Source organism: Cheilinus undulatus, linkage group 18, assembly GCF_018320785.1.
Source record: "Cheilinus undulatus linkage group 18, ASM1832078v1, whole genome shotgun sequence".
Lineage (NCBI taxonomy): Eukaryota > Metazoa > Chordata > Actinopteri > Labriformes > Labridae > Cheilinus > Cheilinus undulatus.
Window position 1 is genome coordinate 14,701,546 of NC_054882.1, and position 21,971 is coordinate 14,723,516.

Consider the following 21,971-nt stretch of genomic DNA (forward strand, 5'->3'; position numbering starts at 1 on the left):
GTACTTAGGTTCATCTCCAACCTCAACTCCAACATGGAAACCATCGTACCCATTGTACCATGATAGCTAGAGCGCAAAAGGCTCCCTGTATGTGATGTCACAGCCCCTCCATACCTGTGTTCATCCCTGTGAATGTGGTTTACCATAGACATAATATACATATATTATACTGTTTACCTTGTTAGTATGTTGAGTGGTGAAGTGTGCAACCATGAGAATTAAATGAATAATAAGTGTCTTGATTTAGTTTCTGTGTTCAATCTGCTTCATGTGAAGAAGCTAAGAATCAGCGCGTTAGCAATAAGCATCTGCAATCAGCACACTAGCAGTTAGCAAGAGGTAAACACAGGCATGTATAATAGTTTTCTGCAAGTCCAGAAAAAGGTGAAGGAATAAGATAACCATTTTAAACTTTTAACAAGACAGCATTAATAAATGTGTAGTAAATGACGTGAAACAGAGCTCCATTGTCTGGCTGTAACCATCATAAAAAGTCAAAAGAGAGCCTGTTTGGGACTTCAGTTTTCCTCCAGGCCTTGTTTTGGATTGTCCCATTTTACCAGTTAACCAGCACACACTGGGGTTGACGATCAATAAAGGCTTTTCATAGTGAGTTTCCCTACACCTCTTTGACTCAGAGTGTTCTCTCAGACAGCAATAAACAGATGAGTCTGCACAGAGAGAGCATAAGAGGGTCACCAGAGAGGGGCGACTAAAGACAGACAGCAATAATGAAAGAGATTTATGGATGCTCTGCTCGTAAAACTGATTGGCTGTGACATTGTGAATGATGTCTACTAGCATGTGCAACGTATGACATGCTCACACAGATACATGTGTTTAAATATACGTGAGTGGTAATCTATAAATATTTTCACTCAGATGAAGAGTCAGCTCCATGGATGGGTAGGCTCAGCTCTGAGATCTCAAGTAATATGTCTGTGTTTTCTCTCAGAACACCAAAGAACCTATTGATCATCCGTCTCTGATTTACACACCACTAACACACACTCTGCACACGCACACACACATATATATCCATTGTAGCAGAGGAGAAGGAGACATCAAGGAGAAAGAGACAGACGGAGCTGAGGTCAGATGAGTAAGCACAGTTCTCCTGACTCATGGGGGACAAAATCCATCCCACAATTCACCACTGAGGGTCACCTAGTCCTGGTGTTGTCATGGTAATAAGAGTTTAATTTCTTAGACTTTTTAGTGTCTGTGCGTGTAAGTGAATGTTTGCCGTTCTGTACACATGTGCATGTAAGATGGCTTTTAGCCATGCAATCACGAAAGGAAGCATCCCACTCCAGGGATTTTCTGTGCAGATTTGGGTCGGTTACACTTGCATGCAGATCAAAAATATGTTCATCGCTTTTGTTTATAAATCCCAGCACACCAGTCTTGAGCAGCTTAGTGCAACTGAGATTTAAGTCCAAGAGTCTGTCTCTAAGATCCTGACATTCAGGCTGCAACTTAGAGTTATCATTACCAGTATAAGGTAACTTATTCAGGCTTAATTCAATGGAACGTTTGTGGTTTTTACATTTATTTTAAAGGCAATATCTCCAGAAAACTTTTTAGGATTTTGTGCAAACTATACACAAATGTCCAAACTGGTTTCAGTGATTTTGTACCATGCTGTAGCAATACCTTCATTATGCATGTCAGCAAAATAAAATCCTTCTAAAATATCATTATTTTAAAAGACAAAGAAAGAAGCCCCAAATTTTTAATAAGTAACTACAACCCCAATGCGAATAAAAACTGAGCGCAATGATTTTTCAACCCATATTTCTTCCACAATAGAACAAAAACAACATAGCAGATGTTGAAACTAAGATAGTTTACCATTTCAGCTCATTTTGAATTTGATGGCAGCAACACATCCAAAAAAAAAAACGTAGGGACAGGGCAAGAAAAGACTGGAAAAGTAAGTGGTACCTATGAAAAACAGCTCAAGATGCATTTTGCAACTAATTAGGTTAGCTTGTAACAGGTCAGTCACGTGACTTGGTATTAAAGGAGCGTTTTAGAACACAGCACAGCCTTTCAGAAGTAAAGATGGGCAGAACTTTACCAATCTGCAAAAAGAAAAAAAAACCCGTGTCTAAAAATTGTGGAATAATTTCAAAGACTTTAAATATTCCACCACCTTTGGTCCATTATGTCATCAAAAGATTAGAAAATCTAGAGAAATCTCTGTGAGCAAGGGGCAAGACTGAAGTGGCCCTCAGGGGCCACTGCAATAAAAACTGGCATGCTTCTCTACTAGAAGTCACTACAGGCTGAAATCACTGTCTATCAAAACAGTTAGCCATGCCATCCACAAATGTCAGATAAAGCTGGATTATGGAAAGAAGACGCCATGTGAACAGGATCCAGAAACACTGCCGTCTTCTCTGGGCCAAAGCTCATCTAAAATGGACTGAGGCAAAATGGAAAACTGTTCTGTGGTCAGATGAATCAAAATTTGAAATGCTTTTTGGAGACCACAGAAACCATGTCCTGTGGACCAAAGAGGAGAGAGATCATCCAGCTTGTTATCCTGGCACAGTTCTAAAGCCAGCATCTCTGATGGTATGGGATTGCATTAGTGTCCATGGCGTGGGCAGCTCACACATCTGGAAAGGAACTATCAATGCTGGAAAGTAGATAGAGATTTTAGAGCAAAATATGCTCCCAATCAGACAATGTCTCTTTGAGGGGTGGCCTTGACTCTTTCAGCAAAACAATGCTAAACCACATATTGCATCCACTTGGAGCATCATAGAGGGAAAGGATGCAACGAAGACCCAGGACTGTTGAGCAGCTAGAATCCTACATCAGGCAAGAATGGGACAAAATTTCCGCCCCCAAACTCCAGCAACTGTGTAAAACACATTACTGAGAACAGCTAAGGTAGGCAGTAACAAAGTACAAAATAACAAAAGTACAAAGTAACAACAGAATAGTCCTTATCAGTTAGTAAGTTTATAGTCAGGAACCATCCTCTCCCTCTTTGTGTTTCCTCCTCTTTCTCTCCTCTTTTCCCTTTCCTTGCCTCCTTCCCTCTCTACTCTATACCTGCCTTCACTGGAATCAAACCCTGAACTTTCACTTTTTTCTTAACCATTGAACTGCCTGTTTGCTGTGCTTAGGTCAGGGTTAGCTCCGCACAGGAAGGCCCCTAACCTGGGTTTGCACCCTCAGATGTGAGCAACGATTACTTCATATTAAAGGTACAGAGATCAGGTCTTATTTTCCTGTGTAGTATGCACCTACAGTATCTGACTGTAACCCTTCAGACTATCCAACTCTTCCTACAAAAAAGGGGGCCTTACTGCTGAAATTAGCTTTTGATCTTCCCCCCTGATGAAGATGGAGGGAGCCCCCCCCCCCTTCCTCTGTACCTCCAGGGCTCCAGAGAGAACAGGCTGAGCTTTACAATACTTTACCCCACAGAGGCCTCACCCTGCTAGGGTCCTGCACCTGGCCCCCACAGCTTTTCTCCTCAGAAAAGGAGAACAAAACCACACACAGGATCCTCATCACATAAACCAGCTGTCTATGCATTTCTGCCTCATTCAAATAAACTGCTCTCTTTGGGGACATTATGTGTTATCATTCTTGATTTTAGGGTTGTTTTCTCCCCACTGTGCTGGTAATAGACCTTTGTGTGCTTTTGTGTGTGTTAGGAGAGATCATTTTTCACCCTACAGCCTCCTCAGTGAGGGTAAGCCCCTTTATGAAAGAGAATACAGCTACATTAACTTGTCTTTCTGTAATTTAAGATACAGAGAGGTTTATGATGGCAGCTTTGCCTTCATGGCTTATTTAGAGCCCATATCACTCAGAAATGTAGGTATTTTTCCATTTTGTGGATACACATCCATCAGACTGAAGTCAATGATGTATTATTTAAACAAAAATGCAAATCATTCCTCTTTATTATCCTTATCAGAAAAAAATAAAATTGTGACAGGGAAACTACTGCTGGAGGTTAACCTGACATGCCAGATAGACTCAATTACATGGAATATATTCCACACTCAACAGCCTATAAATGATGTCAGGGAAGGGCAGGACCTTTTAAATAATCTCAGAGTCTGATTGGCCCAACACTCTGTCTGTCATGTTCATTATAGGAAAATCAGAGCAAAATGTGACATAGTAGGCTGGTATCACCACTGAGCAGTAAACTATGCAATACAAACTCAACAGGAAGTCATTAGCATTGTTCACTATCAGTAGAGCCAGTTGGGAAAGGAGGGAAATATTTTTGTCCACCAAGAAAAGCTTTAAGTGCAGTTATCTGCTCTTCTTTTAACCAAGAAATGTCCAGATCTGACAAAACTGCCACAACTGATAAGAGAAATTTATCTGCATACTTTGACCATCAAAGTAAATTCTTTTAAATGGAAGCGATTTGATGATTTAGAAGCTCGAAACATAAAAAATGTGCAGTTTAATGGTTATTAGAAGCCCATATCAAAAGGCCAGTGAATTGACCATTAAAATTATGACTTCACTAAACATGAGCTGCCCTCATAACATCATGAAACAAAGTTATAAGTGTTTATGAGTGTCTCCTCCACATCTCGTGACCAGAGATGTCATACACTGATATCACATACAGTATGTGTGCATTTTAACCATGTTGGATGAGCTGGAGCTTGACTTTAAAAATGCTGTGAATAACTGAGTAAATATGTGAAAAATCCATTAACAGACAGGAAGACTGCAGCTGGCTTTAACTCAGTAAGAACTTAAAACTGGTTGATGCCATCTTCGCAATCAGGCAGATGGTGAAGTTAATTGCCTGCTGGGTATTCCTAAGTCAACTAGAGGGTATTATTAGGAAGTGGAAGAGTTTAGGAACAACAGCAACTCAACAGCAGACCATAAAATCACAGAACAGGGTCAACTCTGCTGATTCTATAGTTGAAGAGTTGCTGAACTTTCTCTAGCATTAATATGAACACTTAAACTCTCTGGAGTGGGTTTCCATGGCTGAGCAGCTGCATGCAAGCCTCACATCACAAAGTCCAACGCCAAGGGTCAGATGGAGTGATGTAAAGCACTCCAACACTGGATTGTGGAGCAGTTATTTGGGTGAGTCTGGATTTAATGGGTGCTGGGAGAATGTTACCTGCCTGGCTGCACCGTGCCAACTGTGAAGTTTGGTGGAGGAGGGGTAATGGTATGGGGCTGTTTTTCAGGCCACTTATCTCCAGTGAAGGCCAACCGTAATGCTTCAGCATACCAAGACATTTTGGACAATGCTATGCTTCCAATTGTGTGGCAACAGTTTGGCGAAGGCCCTTTTCTATTCCAACATGACTGAGCGCCAGTGCACAAAGAGGACTATAAAGATATGGTTTAAGAGTTTGGTGTGACCTCAATCCCATCCAGCACCTTTGGGATGAACTTGAACAGAGATTGTGAGCCAGGCCTTCTGGTCCAACATCAGTGCTTGATCTCATAAATGCTCTAGACAATGAATGGGCACAAATTGTGACAGAAACACACTAAAATCCTGTGGAAAGCTTTCCAATAAGAGTGGGGCTGTTATAGCTGCAAAAAGGAGGCAACTCCATTTGAATATAATGCCATTACAGTCCCTGTTGGTGGCCTTCTTTTATCCATATAGTCTATGTATAATTTTAATAAACAGTTCTTTTATTTTGTTGGGTAAACTGTACCATCACAATAGGGGGTTGTCATTGTTTTCAGTGGGTATTTCTGTCCTGAGAGTCAGAAATATTATGAAACAGCTTGTTTGCCATGGTGGTCTGGGCTGCTAAAACCAGATCCAGCAGCTAACTGGGCTAGGAGTACCCAGATGTTTGTTAGCTAAAGCAACAGAAACCGTCTGACACCTATACTAATGCAGGCTACTCCTGCCCTGCTGTGTGTAGTGAGGTGAGTGTGTGTTTGGTATTGGAGGAGGCTGTGCCTGCACCGCCCCACCGGTGTGTGCTGTGGGCAGCATCGAGCTCATTCCGCCCCCGTACTGGTCCTCTCCTCTGTCAGCCTCACTCAACAAATATATATTCACAGAAACACACAGCTCCGGACCGCTAAAACGAGCCTCCGACGGGTCCCTGGCGTGGACATTTTTAATATCTCCTCTGGATTTTTTTTTTTCCTCGCGTGTGTGTTTTGGTGCAGAGAGGGCTGCTGAGGTGTGTTAGAGCCATTCAGAGGATGAAGACAGCCGCTCGGTGAATGGGAAACACCAACACGGAGGCACCGCTACCTTTCCCTGCTCTTGACAAACACGCTCGCGCTTCCGTCGGAGAGATTTACGCCGGTGCCGGTGTCTGCGCTCTGCGGGGCAGGGCGCGCGACGTCTGGGAGGAGTAGGGAGGATGGAGTCGTTTTTCACAGAGGTAAGCCAACGAGAATATGTGTCAGTGTGACCGAGCTAAACACCAGTGACAGATTAAGTGTGATAAAGGCTGCTTTTACCGCTCTATGGCCTGTGCTGCGTGATGCTTTTACGCATTTTTCTGTTGATTTACATCGGTTGGTTTCGGCAGGTGTTGCTGTGCTTCGGTCGACTGGACCCGGTCCCCCCCACCAGGATAGGCCTGTATCTTTTCACTGCACGACTATATTGATTAAAACTGAACCCTAACACCTCGTTTGCGTTGTTATCACTGCGGAGCATCGCGGCCTGGCTGCATGCTCGGTGGTGAATTAATTCAGAGCAGAGCCGCAGATAAATTGGCCAAACGAGAGCTGACACACATCCATAAGGCTGGCTCTCGGATTAAAGCCAATCTGTTAACGGAGGGTGGACTGTGTTGGCCTGCAGCAACAGCCCTCCCACACCGTGCTCCTGCTGTTAAAAGACCCTTTATTTCCTTTAAAAGTGCGCTATGAATGGCATAGATGTGGGCTACATGGGTGGGTATTGGTGTGGTATAGGGCTGCGGGAAATGAGGAGGGGGTGAAGGAGGGGGGAGGATGATATGGTGGCTATCAGGAGGAGAAGGATTCTGAGTGTGGATAGAAAAGGTGAGACAAGAGGGAGATCAGATTAACAACTGCTAGGCTTTTCTATGTGAACAGTAGTTAAATCAGAGGCTATTAATGCTGCTCATTCCTGCACTGCCTGATGGGAAAAAAGCCCATCATTCTCCCTTAGCATCTTGGGATGTGTTCCAGAATCCAACCATGACGTTTTCCAAGCCTTTCATTGAATTCCCATCACACATTTTATTATCATGCTCCTCATTGTGGACAGTCCCACCCCACAAGACAAAAGACACCTGCCTCGCCCCACTCCTTTATGTCCACACAGCACACGCGTCTTCCCATTCTCCTGAAACACTCTTATTTCCTCAGACTGTGAAGCCAATATCCGTCCTCTCCAAGCTACTTATGCTCCCCCTCTTAAGTTAATCTGATATGGGTTTAAATGCTTCTCACACTGGCAGTGATGTCATGCCAGTTAGAAAAACAGAGCATTCAGAAAGTGTTCAGACTCCCATCACTGTTCAGTTTTGTTGCTTTACAGTTGAAAAAAAAAATCGTTTTTATTCTTATTTTTTTACATTCAGGGCCCCATCATGACACTCAGACCCTCTTTATTTAGCTCAGGCTCCTTCCATTTCTCGGGATCTTTGCTGAGATGTTTCTACCCTGTGATTGGAGGGATCAGGGTAGAAGAGAGGAGACCAAGAACCTGATGGTCACTCTGACTGAGCTCAAGAAATCCTGTGTGGAAATGAGACAAAGCCTGCTTAGATTTTGCAGAAACCTCTGCATGGAAATCAAGCAGGCTTTCATAGTCTTCGTCTTGCCACTCTGCCATAAAACCCAGATCAGTGGAGGGCTGCAGTAGTGGTTGTCCTTCTGGAACTTTGTCTCATCTCCACACAGGATCTCTGGAGCTCAGTCAGAGTGATCATCAGATTCTTGGTCACCTGTCTTACTAAGGCCTGTCTCCCCCGATCGCTCAGTTTGGCTGGGTGACCAGCTCCTTGGAAGAGTCCTGGTTGTGCCAAACTTCTTCCATGTGAGAATTCTGGAGGCCACTGTGCTCTTAGGAACCTTCATTGCAGCAGAAATAGCCTTTAGCAGATCTGTACCTGTCAACAGTCCTGTCTCGGAGCTCTGCGGCTCTGCAGTACCTTTGACCTCATGGCTTGGTTTTTTGCTCTGATATGCATTGTCAGCTGTGAGGCCTTCATGCCAAATCCTGTCCAATTAATTGAATTTGCCACAGGTAGACTCCAATCAGGGTGCAGACACATCTTAGCAAAGATCAGAGAAATGGGAATTTTTTGTGACTGTAGCATCAGGCTGCAACACAAGAAAATTGGATAAAAGGAAGGGGGGTCTGAATACTTTCTGAATGGACTGCATGCAACTGAAAGCCACAAATGCAAAGCAGTGCCTAATTTATGTTGTATATATGTATATATCTTTGTTTCACGCTTATTTAAGTTCTGTGTTTTTTGTACAAGAGAGCAAAAGTTACCGGAGACAAAAATTCCTTGTATGTGCACACATACTTGGCCAATAAAGCTGATTCTGATTCTGATTCAGTATAGGGCCTGTCAGAAATGTTTGAACTACTCCTCTTGGACTGAATGTGACCACTTAGATCTGTGCATTTTAATAGTCTGCCACATCTTTGTTTTACCATACTATGCACTCATTGCTACAATTTTCTGACTGATGTTATCGCCAACAGTTGATAGATGAGCACGGTGAGATGAGATTGAGATAGTCAAAGCAGTGACTGAAATACAAATTAATAACAAATTGCAATACTGTGAGCGAGTCTGCATGCATACAAACACTGCACCCTCCTCATGGAGACTCTGCACGGGTATTTAGCAGCAGTATTTTGGTGCGAGTTTCTCTATTTTCGGTTCGCCTGTATTTTTTAATGTAAAAATGCCTGTAGAATCTCAAGGCTTTTAAGCACAATAAAGATATGGGCAACTTTTTCTTCAGGACAACCTGGGTTATCAGGATCTGTGTCCTGCAAGGATCTCAGATGAAGATATCAAAAGTTATTTGGCCAGAAATACAAATTAAAAGAACAAAAAAGAAACTGAATCTCGTAGAACATTTTACAAATCACACCTAGATCAACAGTGACCAAGCATTTTTTCAGCTATATTTTTAGGCTTTTTGTGCCTTTATTCGTGGAAGAAGACAGTGGATATAGTTGGAAACAAGGATGAGAGAGCTGGGGAGAGACATGCTGGAAAGGAGCCACAGGCTGGACTTTACTTTAGACATCTTTACTGCTAGGCCTTGTGGGCCCTGAACAGTCTTTTTCACATCTGCATTTGGTTCCTACAGGCCCTGTCTAATAGGAGAAAAACATGACAGCTTGCAAACAATGCAAACACAGAGCAGAAACGATCCTTATAATTTATTGCCATAAAACCAAGTCACATTTTGTGCACATGTGGTATTCCAGTCTGTAAAATGTGCACGAGTCCCATTTTATGAGCGCAAGCATCATATAGTCATTATTTGGGCCATATAGGGTGATTTTTTTTCTTGCCTTTCAAACTGGTAGATAACTTTCTTTCTCTTGCCGATCTATGGCTGGTTCTGATTGGTTGCCTCAAATAAGAAAACAATAGAAGAAGAAGCTGGAGCATAATGATTGGTTAACAGGAAGTTGTTGTCTTTTAGGTTCCGTCCTCACGGAGATGAATTTAGGAGTAAACGCAGAAATTTTTTGTCGTATCGGCGTTTCTTCCACACAGAAACGGCATTTTGGGAGGCCATAAACGCTACTTTTTGAAACCAGGTCCCAGAGTGAACAAATCTGTAAACGCTTACAGTTTCGTCTCCGTGTGGACAGCCAACCTCATCTTTCTTGAAAGGATTACGTCACACATAGCGTAGCCCACTTACGCCACATGCACATGTCAAACCAAAGCAACAATGGCAGATTACAGGGGTATGTTCGTGCTACAGAAGCTCTTGAGCTTATTATGGCTTTTACAACAAAATTTAATGCTCCTTTACCACCATGGTGTACAACATACACCTCATGTTCTCAAATCCAACACAGAGAACAACCAGAAGGTCAACTAAAAGTTTGCAGAGTTTTCTGTGATCATCTTCTCTCTTTTGGTGCATTTCCTTGGCAGCAATACAGCGCCATGGACAGGCGCTGTATTGCGCTTTATACTACGCTTTATACTACAGCGTTTTCAGTCATTTTCAGTGGTTGTCACACCCCTATCTGTATAATATCTATGTTGACGGATATGAAAATTTACAACCACTATTTTGACTGTAAAAATCTGCCTTTGCCAGCTGTAAATATTGGTTATATCAACAATTAAGTTAGTGGAGTTTCAGGCTGGACCAACAGACCTACATCAGCTGAAGTCTTTTTCTTTATTCATCATAATTCTTTGTATTTTTAGCTTGTTTTAAGGACTGAAGTTTTAAGTCTGAACTTTATTTAAATATTGGTATCAGCTAATATAAATGTGTAAATATCAAAATATTGAATCTCATCAAAAATCCAACATTGTATATCCCTAGTCTTGTGTTCTAGTCTTGTGTTATCCTCTGAAAAGTGTGCCAGTGTGATTGCAGAAAGGTGACAGAGGACATAACCACAGGAACTATTTCCAGATGCTCATGCAGCAGTGGTTCAGTGAGGCGTCCCCGTCCCCCACTCCATTTCCCATCAGCCTGTCTGTAATATATCGATCATAGCATTGATTCGCAGACCACCACCCAGTGTAAGCCAGACTCTGTGAGACCTGAAAGTGGAGTGACTTATTGAGTTATGATGTTCAGGCCTGCAGTCCTGCATAAGCGCTGTATCTGATACCCAGAAACATGACTTCATGCAGCAGGGCGCTGACTAATCGACCCTCATGGGAGAGGTCTGTTCGACATCCACTTAGTTTTACTCCTCTGCCATCTTCATCGCTCCAGATCCTTCAGTTTTAAAGAGCAGTGTTCCTCTGCTTGTCTGGAACCCTCAAACCAGAGGCAGGGAACAGCTGACCCCCCTCTCTCTCAGCCCGGGCAGAAAACATGATATCGGGACGTCCAGTCGAGCATGAAATGTCAGGTGGCAGTAAAGACTGTAAAATCCCATTATATTCAAACAGGATCTGGTGGTGGCAGAAAATAAATGTTACTGTAACAAAAATGCCTTTGTGATAGACAGATGAGAGGACATCATCTAGGGCAGAGATTCTCAGTTGGTCTAGCCTTAGGACACACCCCCACCACCATAATGAGAAATCATGACCCAAATTTTCAAAAATTGTTCATCCACTCAAATTTATTTAATGCAAATGTTCTAGTTTGGACCTTAGATGGAACAAAACAGAAGACTGAACCAGGGATGCACAGCTGCATCGACTCAATATCGCTGATATTGGCCCTGGTTACAAACATCAGTGAATAATGCAGCATGAACCGAGGTCAGTAGCAAAATTTTGTTTGTTGTATTGTCACAATTTAATATCTTGTGTTCCTCACTGCTGATTTAGAGAAGATGTTTTTATCAGGCAGAAGGAGTCACTTGTTCATTTCCAGTCTGGCTTTAAACATGGCCACAGTAGTGAAACAGCCCTGCTGAGAATCAGTAACCTCCTCCTTTCTGTGGATTCTGGGGACTCTGCAGTTCTGGTTCTGTTAGACCTGACCGCTGCCTTCAACACAGTGTATCCTTTTTTCATGGTTAGAGAACTGTGTAAGCATAAAGGGTACTGCCCTCAAATGGTTTGAGTCCTATCTAGTCAATAGAACATTCTGGGTCCAGCTAGGAGCGCAGTCCTCAGACATGGGTCCACTTATGGGTCCCACAAGGCTCCACTTTGGTACCTGTCCTCTCTGTATTGCACCTATTGCCTTTTGGTTTAATCCTTAAAAAATACAACATCCATGTTCATTGCTTTGCAGATGTTTAAATCTATCTGCCATTAGAAATGTATAGTGAAGATTCCTTGCGATCATTGCTGAATTGCCTCAGAGGTATTAAAATTTGGATGGACTTGATAAACAAGTATAAAACAGCCAGACATGACTGATGTTGCAGCTACTCTTGGCAGGTCAGAGCTGCACATCTGTTAAAAATCTTGGTGTTGTTTTTAATTGTGTGCACTGTAAGACAGAACAGTTTCAGTTTAAAAAAAAAAGTTAACTTAGAAATCCTAAATAGCTATTTAAGCTCTGTTTTTCTGAGTTGATTGAACATATTTTTAGTTCTAAGTAAACAGCACTCAATCACTCTGAGTGTTTTTTGTCATTGTTCCCAGAATGCCTTTGGGTGTTAGATACTTTTGCAACATGAGTGAAGTTATTGTCTCAGTTAGAGAACTCCAGCCTAGAGAGCACTTCTGATATACTGTGGATGGGATACTGAACATGGTGGAAGAGGACTTCAGTGCGCTTTTTACATGTCGTTCCTGAAATTGGACCACATTGGGTTGCATTAGTGTTCAAGATTAGAGTCTTTGATTGAGATACGAGAGAATATTGATACGGGATGAAAACCATATAGCTTTACAAAAAGTACTCAAACATATGGTTTCAAGTTTGAACTGAAATTTTAAGTGTAAGCAAGTTTTCAGAGTGGAGTTTAACTTATAAAAGTCAAGTTAACCCAACATAGATTTAGTAGGAATGATTATTCAAAAAATCTATTTCCCCTGCTTAAAAACTTTTGGTGTATTCAGTTTCATCAAAAATTTTGAGCAGTTTCAACTTGTTTAGTTTCAAAGTGTCTCTAAGTTTGATGAATCTGTTCTTTTCCAGCTCAGACTTTAAGCAAAACTGAACTTTTACATCTGTAAAGGTGAGAAAGCATTCCATGCCTTTGTAACTTTAAAGCCAGAATGTTAGAAATCTTTGTATGCTGGTTTAAATCTATTGCTGCTGCATCTCTTTTATAAAGGACAACTTAACACCTATCCTAGCTTCTCTTCAATGACTTCCTGTGAAATTTAGGATTGATTTTACGATGTTATTGGTCGTTTATAAAATTTTAAATGAACCGTCATATCTTGTTGATCTCTTGCATTATAACACTCTAGACAACTGATCATGAACTGGAGGCCGGGGGCCACATCAGGCCCCCCACAGGTTGATTGAATTCTGAAAAAGTGCTGAGGAAATAAATATATTGCTGTATTTAGGGTATATTTTATTTCTTTCCTTTTATGATCCCTACAGATGTTTAAGTAACTCCAGAGATACATGCAATTGAAATGTTTTTTAAAGATTGGTTTAATGTTTTATCAGTTTCACAAAAATCCAATTATTACTAACCATTATTAGCAATTAAGATGCATGACAAACTAACTCATAAGTCCATTCTTGATTAGAGCAGTAGATTTCCGAGTAAATTTAGCAGTTCAGGGGGATTTAGACTTTATTTTTAACTGCCTGAGAATTAAAACTAAATATCTTTTTCCTTCATGTGTTTTTCACCAGTGAGGATGCAGCATATTCAAATCAAACTACATGGCAGCCCCAGAATTATGTGGCTTAAATATCTCAATCGCCCCCTTGTGGCCTGCTGCGGTATGGGTATTTAACTGTTTGAACAAGGACTGAGTTCACTGCTGAAGGCTATAGATAAGGTACATTTAAAAGAAAATACTATTATTTAGACAAAAATGTGTCTTGTATTTAGTTCATTAACACGCCGGCCCTCACAGTGTCTGCATAGACGTAAGCTGGCCCTTGTACAAATGTAGTTGAGGACCCCTGCTCTAGACTGACCTCTCTCTCAGGTCCACTAAGCTGCTTTCAGAGGTTCTAAGACCAAAAACCAAGGGGATCAAGTCTTTGGGGTAGTTGTGTCATTGCAACACACGCCTCTGCCAGGATATCATGCACCCCTGGGACAGGCCCATGCCCCATTTTTGGAACCACTGCCCTAAGCAGACACACATGCATATGTTTTATTTGACCCAGTTTCCTGAGATAAAGAATAAGATAAATAAAGAATATGAAGGTAAATTCAGAATTTTTTTAAGATTTATTTTTGGGCTTTTTACACCTTTAATGACAGCAGAGGACAGTGGACAGAATTGGAAACAGGGATGAGAGAGCTGGGGAACAACATACAGGCATGGACCACAGGACCACTAGGAAATTTTTCAGGGGTTTTGCAAGTGTGACTGTGGCTTTAGAGTGGGAAATTCACTATGATATCCATAAAAACAGACAAATTAAAGCTTTGTTCTTCTAAAGGAGGGCACTGTGTGACTTTAGTGTGTATTTACCAGTACAGGAGCTGATTCTATCCTTTCTAGAAGTTGCTAACCTCCTTGAATTCTTGAATCCACTTCAGTGTAATTTGTGTCTCACCCAGATTGGAGGTTTGGCTCATATCCTGTTCTCCCTGTACCTGATTGTCTGCTTGTTTCAGTGAGATGGATGACATTTGGGCTCCAGGCTGACATTTTGTGTTTGTGTTGAAGGATCCGTGCTGGATTACAGGTGAACCAAAAAACCAGGGAGACAGGCAGGTGTGAATGTGGAGAGAAGGGCTGTGACATGTTATCTGAGGCCTGCTGTCACTGTTTCTGCTTGTTTATAAACCTCACTCTCTGTCTTGTTTTTGCTCAGTCAACAGTCCTCTCCTCTCCTCTGCTCTGCTGCCAACCTTGAAGGAAGAAGCTGTAAATAATCATTTACTACTCTGCAATTTGTTGAGTGGCTAGCTCACTGAGATTGTAGGGCAAGGAGAGGTTGATTTTTCATGCGAAGAACTTTCTCTGCATTAAAATATTAATCAGTGTGGCTGCTTTCACATAAACTGTCAAACATTTACGGGAATAAACTTTAAAAGAAGCTTTTATTTTTAAACTTCAACTGCAGGAGGTGCATGAAAGAGTTGGTCCTTTCTTTTGTGCATTTCATTCTGACGTAAAACCCTTATATTTAGCTGAGCCTGCGTTAATAGATTGTGGTCCAATTATGCAGGATTTGTTTGTAGTGCGTACTGTAGGAAGCTGGTTGAGCGGAGGGAACAGTCACTGGAGATGTGTGACCTATATTCAGCTTCAATTCAACGCATTTGTTCTGCTCAGGAGCTGCAGAGGCTCTCTCTCTCTCTCTCCCCGCGGCCACTCGCTCGCTGCTTCTCCATCTCAGTCAACCAACCACTTTCAGTGTTCCTCCGCCTGTCTCCCTCCTCCTGGCCGTCTTCCAGCTCTTTCTTTTCTCTCATTCTTTAATCCTGTCTCCCTCTCCTTGTTCTGCATGTGTAGGTGTTCTCTGAATAAAACAACATCTCCCAGAATCACACTTAAGAGGCTCTGATTAAACAGACAGTATGACCTGATACTTCAGTCTTTCCTTAACCTATAGAGGGTATTGAGGCTATTCTACTGCTATTTTTGTCATTTTTTTTCTCTTTTTAATTATTTTGACTGTATTAATGCTTACAACAAATATTTTGCAAATTGCATGTAGTATATAAATAATATTTCATTTGGTTGTGCTGGATGTGAACAGTCCTTTTCCATGTCCAGCCAGAAATTCTCTATTGGACTGAGCTCTGGGCTTTGACTCAGCCACTCCAGAACATTCACCTTGTTGTCTTTCAACCATCTCTGTGTAGCTTTCTCAGTATGCTTCGGCGCATTGTTTTGTTGGAAAATAAATCTTCTCCCAAGCTGTAGTTCTCTTTCAGACTGAATAAGATTGTCCTCATAGATTTTATTTCATTTTAACCCCTAATTTTACAAGCTTTTCTGGGCTGGCTGCTGAGAAGCATTCCCACAGCATGATGCTGCCACCACCATGCTTCACAGTGGGGATGGTATGTTTGTAGAGATGTGCAGTGTTTGGTGTCTTGTCTGATGGCCAGAGAGCTCCATTCTGGTCTCATCAGACCAAAGAACTATCTTCCACTTGGCTACGGAGTCTCCCACATGCATTTTGGTGAAATATAGTGCAGATTTAATCTGAGTTTTCTTCAACAGTGTCTTGCTCTTTGCCACTCTCTCATAAAGCTTTGACAACAGTTGTTGTATGTAGAGTCTCTTCCATCTCAGCTGCTGAAGTTTGTATCTCCTTCAGAGTAGTCATAGGTGTCTTCGTAGCTTCTTTCACTAGTCTCCTTCTTGCACACTCACTCAGTTTGTGAGGACAGCCTGATCCAGGCAGATTTACACATGAGCCATATTCCTTCCATTTCTTGATGATGGATTTAACTGAACTCTGGGGCATGTTCAGTACCTTGGAATTTTTTTTATATCAGTGCCCTGACTTATACTTTTCAATAACCTTTTCTCTGAGTTGCATGGAGTGTTCTTTAGCCTTGATGATGTAATGGTAGCCAGGAATACTGATGAACCAGTGACTGGACCTTCCAGGCACAGGTGTATTTATACTACAATCACGTGAGAAATATTCACTGCACTCAGGTGATCCTAATTTTACTAATTGTGAGCATCAATTGGCTGGACCTGACCTCTACAGACAAGCAGTAGATTATGAGGATTGCTGTTGAAAACCAGATTAGAAAACATCTTATAAATGAATAAATAAATCTCCTACAGCATGCTGAAGTATAGGGGTTTATTCCAAAAAATTTCCTCCTAAAGCTTGTTACTTTTATCTTTAAAAATCAGCTGTGTCATGTAAGTGAACTGACTCGAGGTGGAGAATGAAAACTATCATCATACGGAGTGTTAATTACATAAAACAGCATTTCCCAGAATCCCCCCCCACATGAACTCTATTTCCCATCATCCACAGATGCTTAAAGGGGAGTGATGCTGTTTCCATGGTACTCAGTTTCCACAGTGTTGCCGTGGAGTCTTGTTGCCAGGGTTGCCAGTGGGGGTGGGGGTGTGTGACTGTAGTTTAATCCAAGATGAGGGAGAATGTGATAATTAGCAGACTGCTCAAAACTGGCCTCTCAAAGAGGATTTACACTGAGTACTCACACCAACAGCTGCTTCTGCCTTCATCCTGGTCATTCAGGGTTCTCTGATCTGGCTTTGGATTAATCATTCCTCTGTTTGTTTTTCAGTTAAAATTGGTTCAAAGGTTATCTCTCTGGAGCTTCCGATATTTATGAATGAAATTAGAGCAGACTAACAGGGGGCTCTGAAAACACAAGTTACTTTTTAATCTACAGTTTCTGAAGCAGAAAGCTCTGAGGTCCCATTAACACCCAGAATAAAACAGCCATTTCTCTAACAGAAATATTCAATATTAGCAGCCCGGTTCAAAAAACGTCTGTTCCAATGACAATGATGTTGATACTGCAGCTCCACTAGACAATCTGTAAAGCACCTGTCATGCCAGGTACTTTGACTTCACTTCTCTCTGGCATACACTGTGAGGAAATAAAGGGATCGTTTTTTATTTATGAGCTTTTTTGATCCTACAACCTTGGCAGCGCAATCCATCAATCTGCTGACTGTGAGGCTGAGAGCAACCACAGACTTGACCCTGCACATGAAACAATGGGTTCACTGAGCAAGACAGTGATGCACTCTTGGTATCTAAGCATGTGGACAAAAGTCAGAATTTTTTGGTCCTTGGTCCTCCCGGTCTTACTGTACTCTTGTGAGGATGTTGACTGGACTCCTTTGTGATGACTTCTCTCACGTGCATTATTGTAGGCATGACCATGTGTCTTATACTGATAAACTCAGGGGGGCAGGGATGGGAAGGGTCAGCTGCTGGGAGCAGCTCCATGCATCGTGAATGGGTCAGCAGTGAGGACATCTGGAGAGAAGGGGCATGGGCCTGGAGCAGGCCTGGAGGATGGCCATCAGGAGGACAGAGTGATACAGGACCAAGGTTGACGCAGCAAAGTACTGCATACAACATATATGCTCCTATACCTGACTTGATCTTATAAAGCCTTAATAGAGATGCTTATGCATCCATCCATGCAGCAATCAATCAATTCATCCATCCATTCATCCATCTATGCAGCAATCCATCCATCCATCCATCCATCCATCCATCCATCCAGCCATCCATCCATCCATCCATCCCTCCGTCCGTCAGTCCGTCCATCCGTCCATCCATCCATCCATCCATCCATCCATCCATCCATCCGTCCATCCATCCAGCCATTCATCCATCCATCCATCCATCCATCCATCCATCCATCCATTAATTCATCCATCCATCCATCCATCCATCCATCCATCCATTCCTCCGTCTGTCAGTCCGTCCATCCATCCATCCATCCATCCATCCATCCATCCATCCATGCACTCTTACTCTTCCTGAGGGATTCTGAGGTGCCCCCAGGCCAGATGGGATATACAGTCCCTTAGTTCTGGGTCTGTTTGTGGGTCTTCTCCCAGTTTGATGTGCCTGGAAGACCTCCAGAGGGAGTTGACCAGGAGGCATCCTGACGAGAAGCCCAGGCCACTTCAACTGGCTCCTTTCAGTGTGAAGGAGCAGCGGCTCTTCTTCAAAGTCCTTCCGAATGGCTGAGCACCTCACTCTATCTCTAAGACTGAGCCCAGACACCTTCTTGAGAAATCTCATATCAACCATTTGAAACTGCATTCTCATTCTTTGTGTTATTACCCAGAGTTCATGACCATAGGTGAGGGTTTGAACATCAAAATTGAAAGCTTTTGAAAACTTTGCTATACCAGCTCCCTGGATTGGTTATTTTAGTAGCTCATCAATAGGCTTTTTCTGACCTCACCTGCCCTCACCAAGTCAGCCTTTGTGTTTTCCCTCCATCCTGTGTCTTTGATATAGAAACCTTGTCTGTTTCTGTTTTTTTTTGCCTCCTTCCTGTTGGACTTCTGTATTACCATAACCTTTGTAAAACATTTTCACTGCTCTGCTTTTGCAGCTTGAGTTTCTGTTTCCCTGTGTAGGATTTACTGACCTCGATAGAAATATGCCTGAAACATTTAATTTCTGACTTTGTGCATGCTTTCTTTTGCCCCCAGTTGCCTTTTAATACCTACAGCATTTAATTTCATCTGTAATCTCTTTCACTGACAGATGTGACTCATATAGGATAGGTGACACGGGCCCACAAACACTCACTCTCTCACCCCCCCTCACAGACACATGTTGTTGTCCTCCTCCCAGCCGCTATAATCTGCTCAAAGCCCCGCTGTCCTGATTGTATTATCACCTTTAATGGAATATTACTGACATAGTTTAGGTCGGTGACACAAGGCTGAGATGGATGAGAGAACAGAGATGTCAGAAAAACAACAACAAAGCAGAGAGGTGTCAAACTTAAGGCCCACAGGCCACGGCCGGACCACCAGAGGATCTCATTTCATGGATAAAACACTTAAAAAAAGCCTGGAGTCTGTATCAGCCTCTCAGTGAGGTGCTTTTTCTCCATTGTGCAGATGTAACTGTAGTTAATGAGTTTGCTGAAGCAGACAGACAGACAGTCAAAGTCATGAGTAAATGCCCTTTGACCTTCAGCCTCCAGAGATCCCGCTGTGTCCTCCCACCCCCATGCTGCTTTTTAGTTTTCCTCCATTAGCTGCAGACTGGTCAGCTGTTTCCCTCATTATTTTTTCATCTTGGTTTTACTTCTGTCACTCTGAGTCTACCTCAGCCTCCTTTACTCCTAACCTTTGGTCCCATTTGTAGTTTTTGAGTGTTTCCTGTCATCAACGACACCTTCATCCTTTTTTCCTGCTGTTTCTCTGTCATGTTTGTATCCTCTAGTCTCATATCAGCCAGGTTGTCAGTCACATCTCTCTTTTTCTCTCTGTCATTCATTTAGGTCCTTTTTTATTATTCTTTAATCCCCTCCTTAGTGTGTATGACTAGTATTCCTCAATGGCTCTGGGGATGGCTCCACCTGTCAGTTCACCACTGAGACACTACATGGACAAAAGTATTGGTCAGTCTGACCATTACACCAACAAGGATTGTAATGACATTGTATTCAAATCCATGCATGTACTTTAATATGGAGTCCTGCTGCACAGTTTAAGCTTCTGCCATGGAATCAGCAGTGCATTGGAGACTTTTACGCACCGTAGCAGTCGCTGACCCCGCTCTGATTTTGCATGGTCTTCTACTTTGTGGCTGTGTTGCTGTTGTTCCTAAACTCCTCCTCTTTCTAATAATATCACTTACAGTTGATCGCGAAATATCCACGACCCATTTAGGATTATAAAATGTTTGCAAATAGAGACTGCATGAAGAGTTGATGGTTTTACACACCTGTCGGTGTGTATGAATTCATTAATTAACAGATGTGGCTAAATGCTTTTGTCCATATTGTGTTTATTTTACCAAAGCTCACCTCTTCCATCTGTGTCAGGAACAAGGAAGTGTCCCATGCTCGAGCATGGTATGGACTCAGAGCATTCACACTGGAATCTAGGGGTCAAACATGCTTAGGCATGGTATGGAAACTGCCCCTTTACTCTGACAATCATTGGACATTTATGGTGAAGTATATACAGTAGTTAACAAATTTATTAGACCACCTGTCATATTTGTCTCAAAGACCATCCAGCATCATTAAGTGCTTTAATGCAGACTCTTTCTTTTTCGGTGAGCTCTCCACGTTTTACCATTTTGAACAGGAATGAGGAATTTCAAACTGAATTCACCCAAATTTGAGCCGGCTCACTGGGCTTCTCTGAGAAGTCAGAAAAGAATCAAGCATAACATTCAACCACTAAAACTCATTTTTCTGTTCAGGAATGCAAGTAAATAACTATAATTTGACATATTAATCAAGAAATGAGAATGTGCTTTACTATTTTTCAGTTTTTTTGTAAATCAGTAAATCTGAAAATTCATGGATAACAATAATAATTATATTTTAGCATTAAAAATATCATTTTGGTTAAAGAGCTTCTATATATTGGTGTATTAACCATTGTAGAAACATAAAAAATGATTTTGGTTATTAGCAATGCTGTTAATTTAGGGCAGCTGTGGCATAAACCTTATTTTAGGTGGTGGTCTAATAAATTTGTTAAGCACTGTACATCACAGTAAAAAATCTTTTACTGCCTCCAAACATGCATTTTGAATTCTCTTAGCTTTATTTGAACATGATGAAATATAATTACTCTGTCATTTTGTTTTACATAAGACTGGCTAATGCAAATGTTTGTAGAAGTGTTAATGCTTTTACCTTACTGTGTTTTTTTTCTTTGCTATAGCAAAAATTATCTTTCACATAAAAACTGAGGCACCCGAGGTCATGATAATCATCCTTACTCTTATTTTCACTCAGAGTGCATGTTGTATTTGTCTGCTTGTGTTGGTGTTGCTGATGCTCAGTCTCATGATCAGCTGTAGATTTTGCAGTTTGAAATTTAAAAATGTGGAAAGACTCGTGCATGTTTGGATTCATCGAGGCGTAAACGTCTCGTAGAGGGAGGAGGGGGCGTCCGTCATCAGACACTGTCTTCAGGGTGATGCCTCCATCAAATGGCACTGTCGTCCATGTGATTGCTGGTGCAGAAACAAGGCCTTTATCAGACTCACACACAGGCAGCTGTTGAGACATCTGCTCCGTATGCTCTGGGGATGTTCTTTTTTTTAAAGCTCAATAGTAAAAGATTATTAGATGGTCAGGATTTTCTTAATAATCATTTAATTTTATTCCTTATAGAATCAACTCTGATTATGTTCATTCTGCACTGAAGCTGTCATACATGAAGGAACCGGACATTTAGTATTGCAGATTATTATTTCTATCAATGATTGATCCAAAAACACTAAATCCCATAAGTTCAGTATGTTCCAGGCAGTTCTGTTATTGCCTTTCTGTTATGAGAATCTAACCTCAAAGAGTGAAGCTGCTTTAAATAGACAGTCCTTTATTCACATTGAGCTTGTCTTATACTTTCCTTGCCTTTATTGCTTTCTGAAAGTCGTGACTTTGTCTGGATGTAATGCAAATTAAAGAGGGTCTGTCCTTGGTGGGACCAAGTATGTCAACCAAGATCCGAAGGCCAACAGCTAATGCATCCATGTGTCCACAGTTTAAAAGTCAAAGAAAAAAGACAGACATGGAAACAAACAAA

At 41.7% G+C, this 21,971-nt stretch overlaps 1 protein-coding gene across 1 annotated transcript in view; it reads left to right on the plus strand.

The window, feature by feature from the left end:
• Positions 1–6,059: 6,059 nt before the first annotated feature.
• myo10l1 (myosin X, like 1) overlaps positions 6,060–21,971 on the plus strand; it is a 67,798-nt gene continuing 51,886 nt past the window's right edge. Inside the window, exon 1 of the mRNA XM_041812997.1 lies at positions 6,060–6,377. Coding sequence (XP_041668931.1) covers positions 6,357–6,377 — 21 coding nt within the window. The 5' untranslated portion in view covers positions 6,060–6,356. The remainder of the gene's footprint in view (positions 6,378–21,971) is intronic.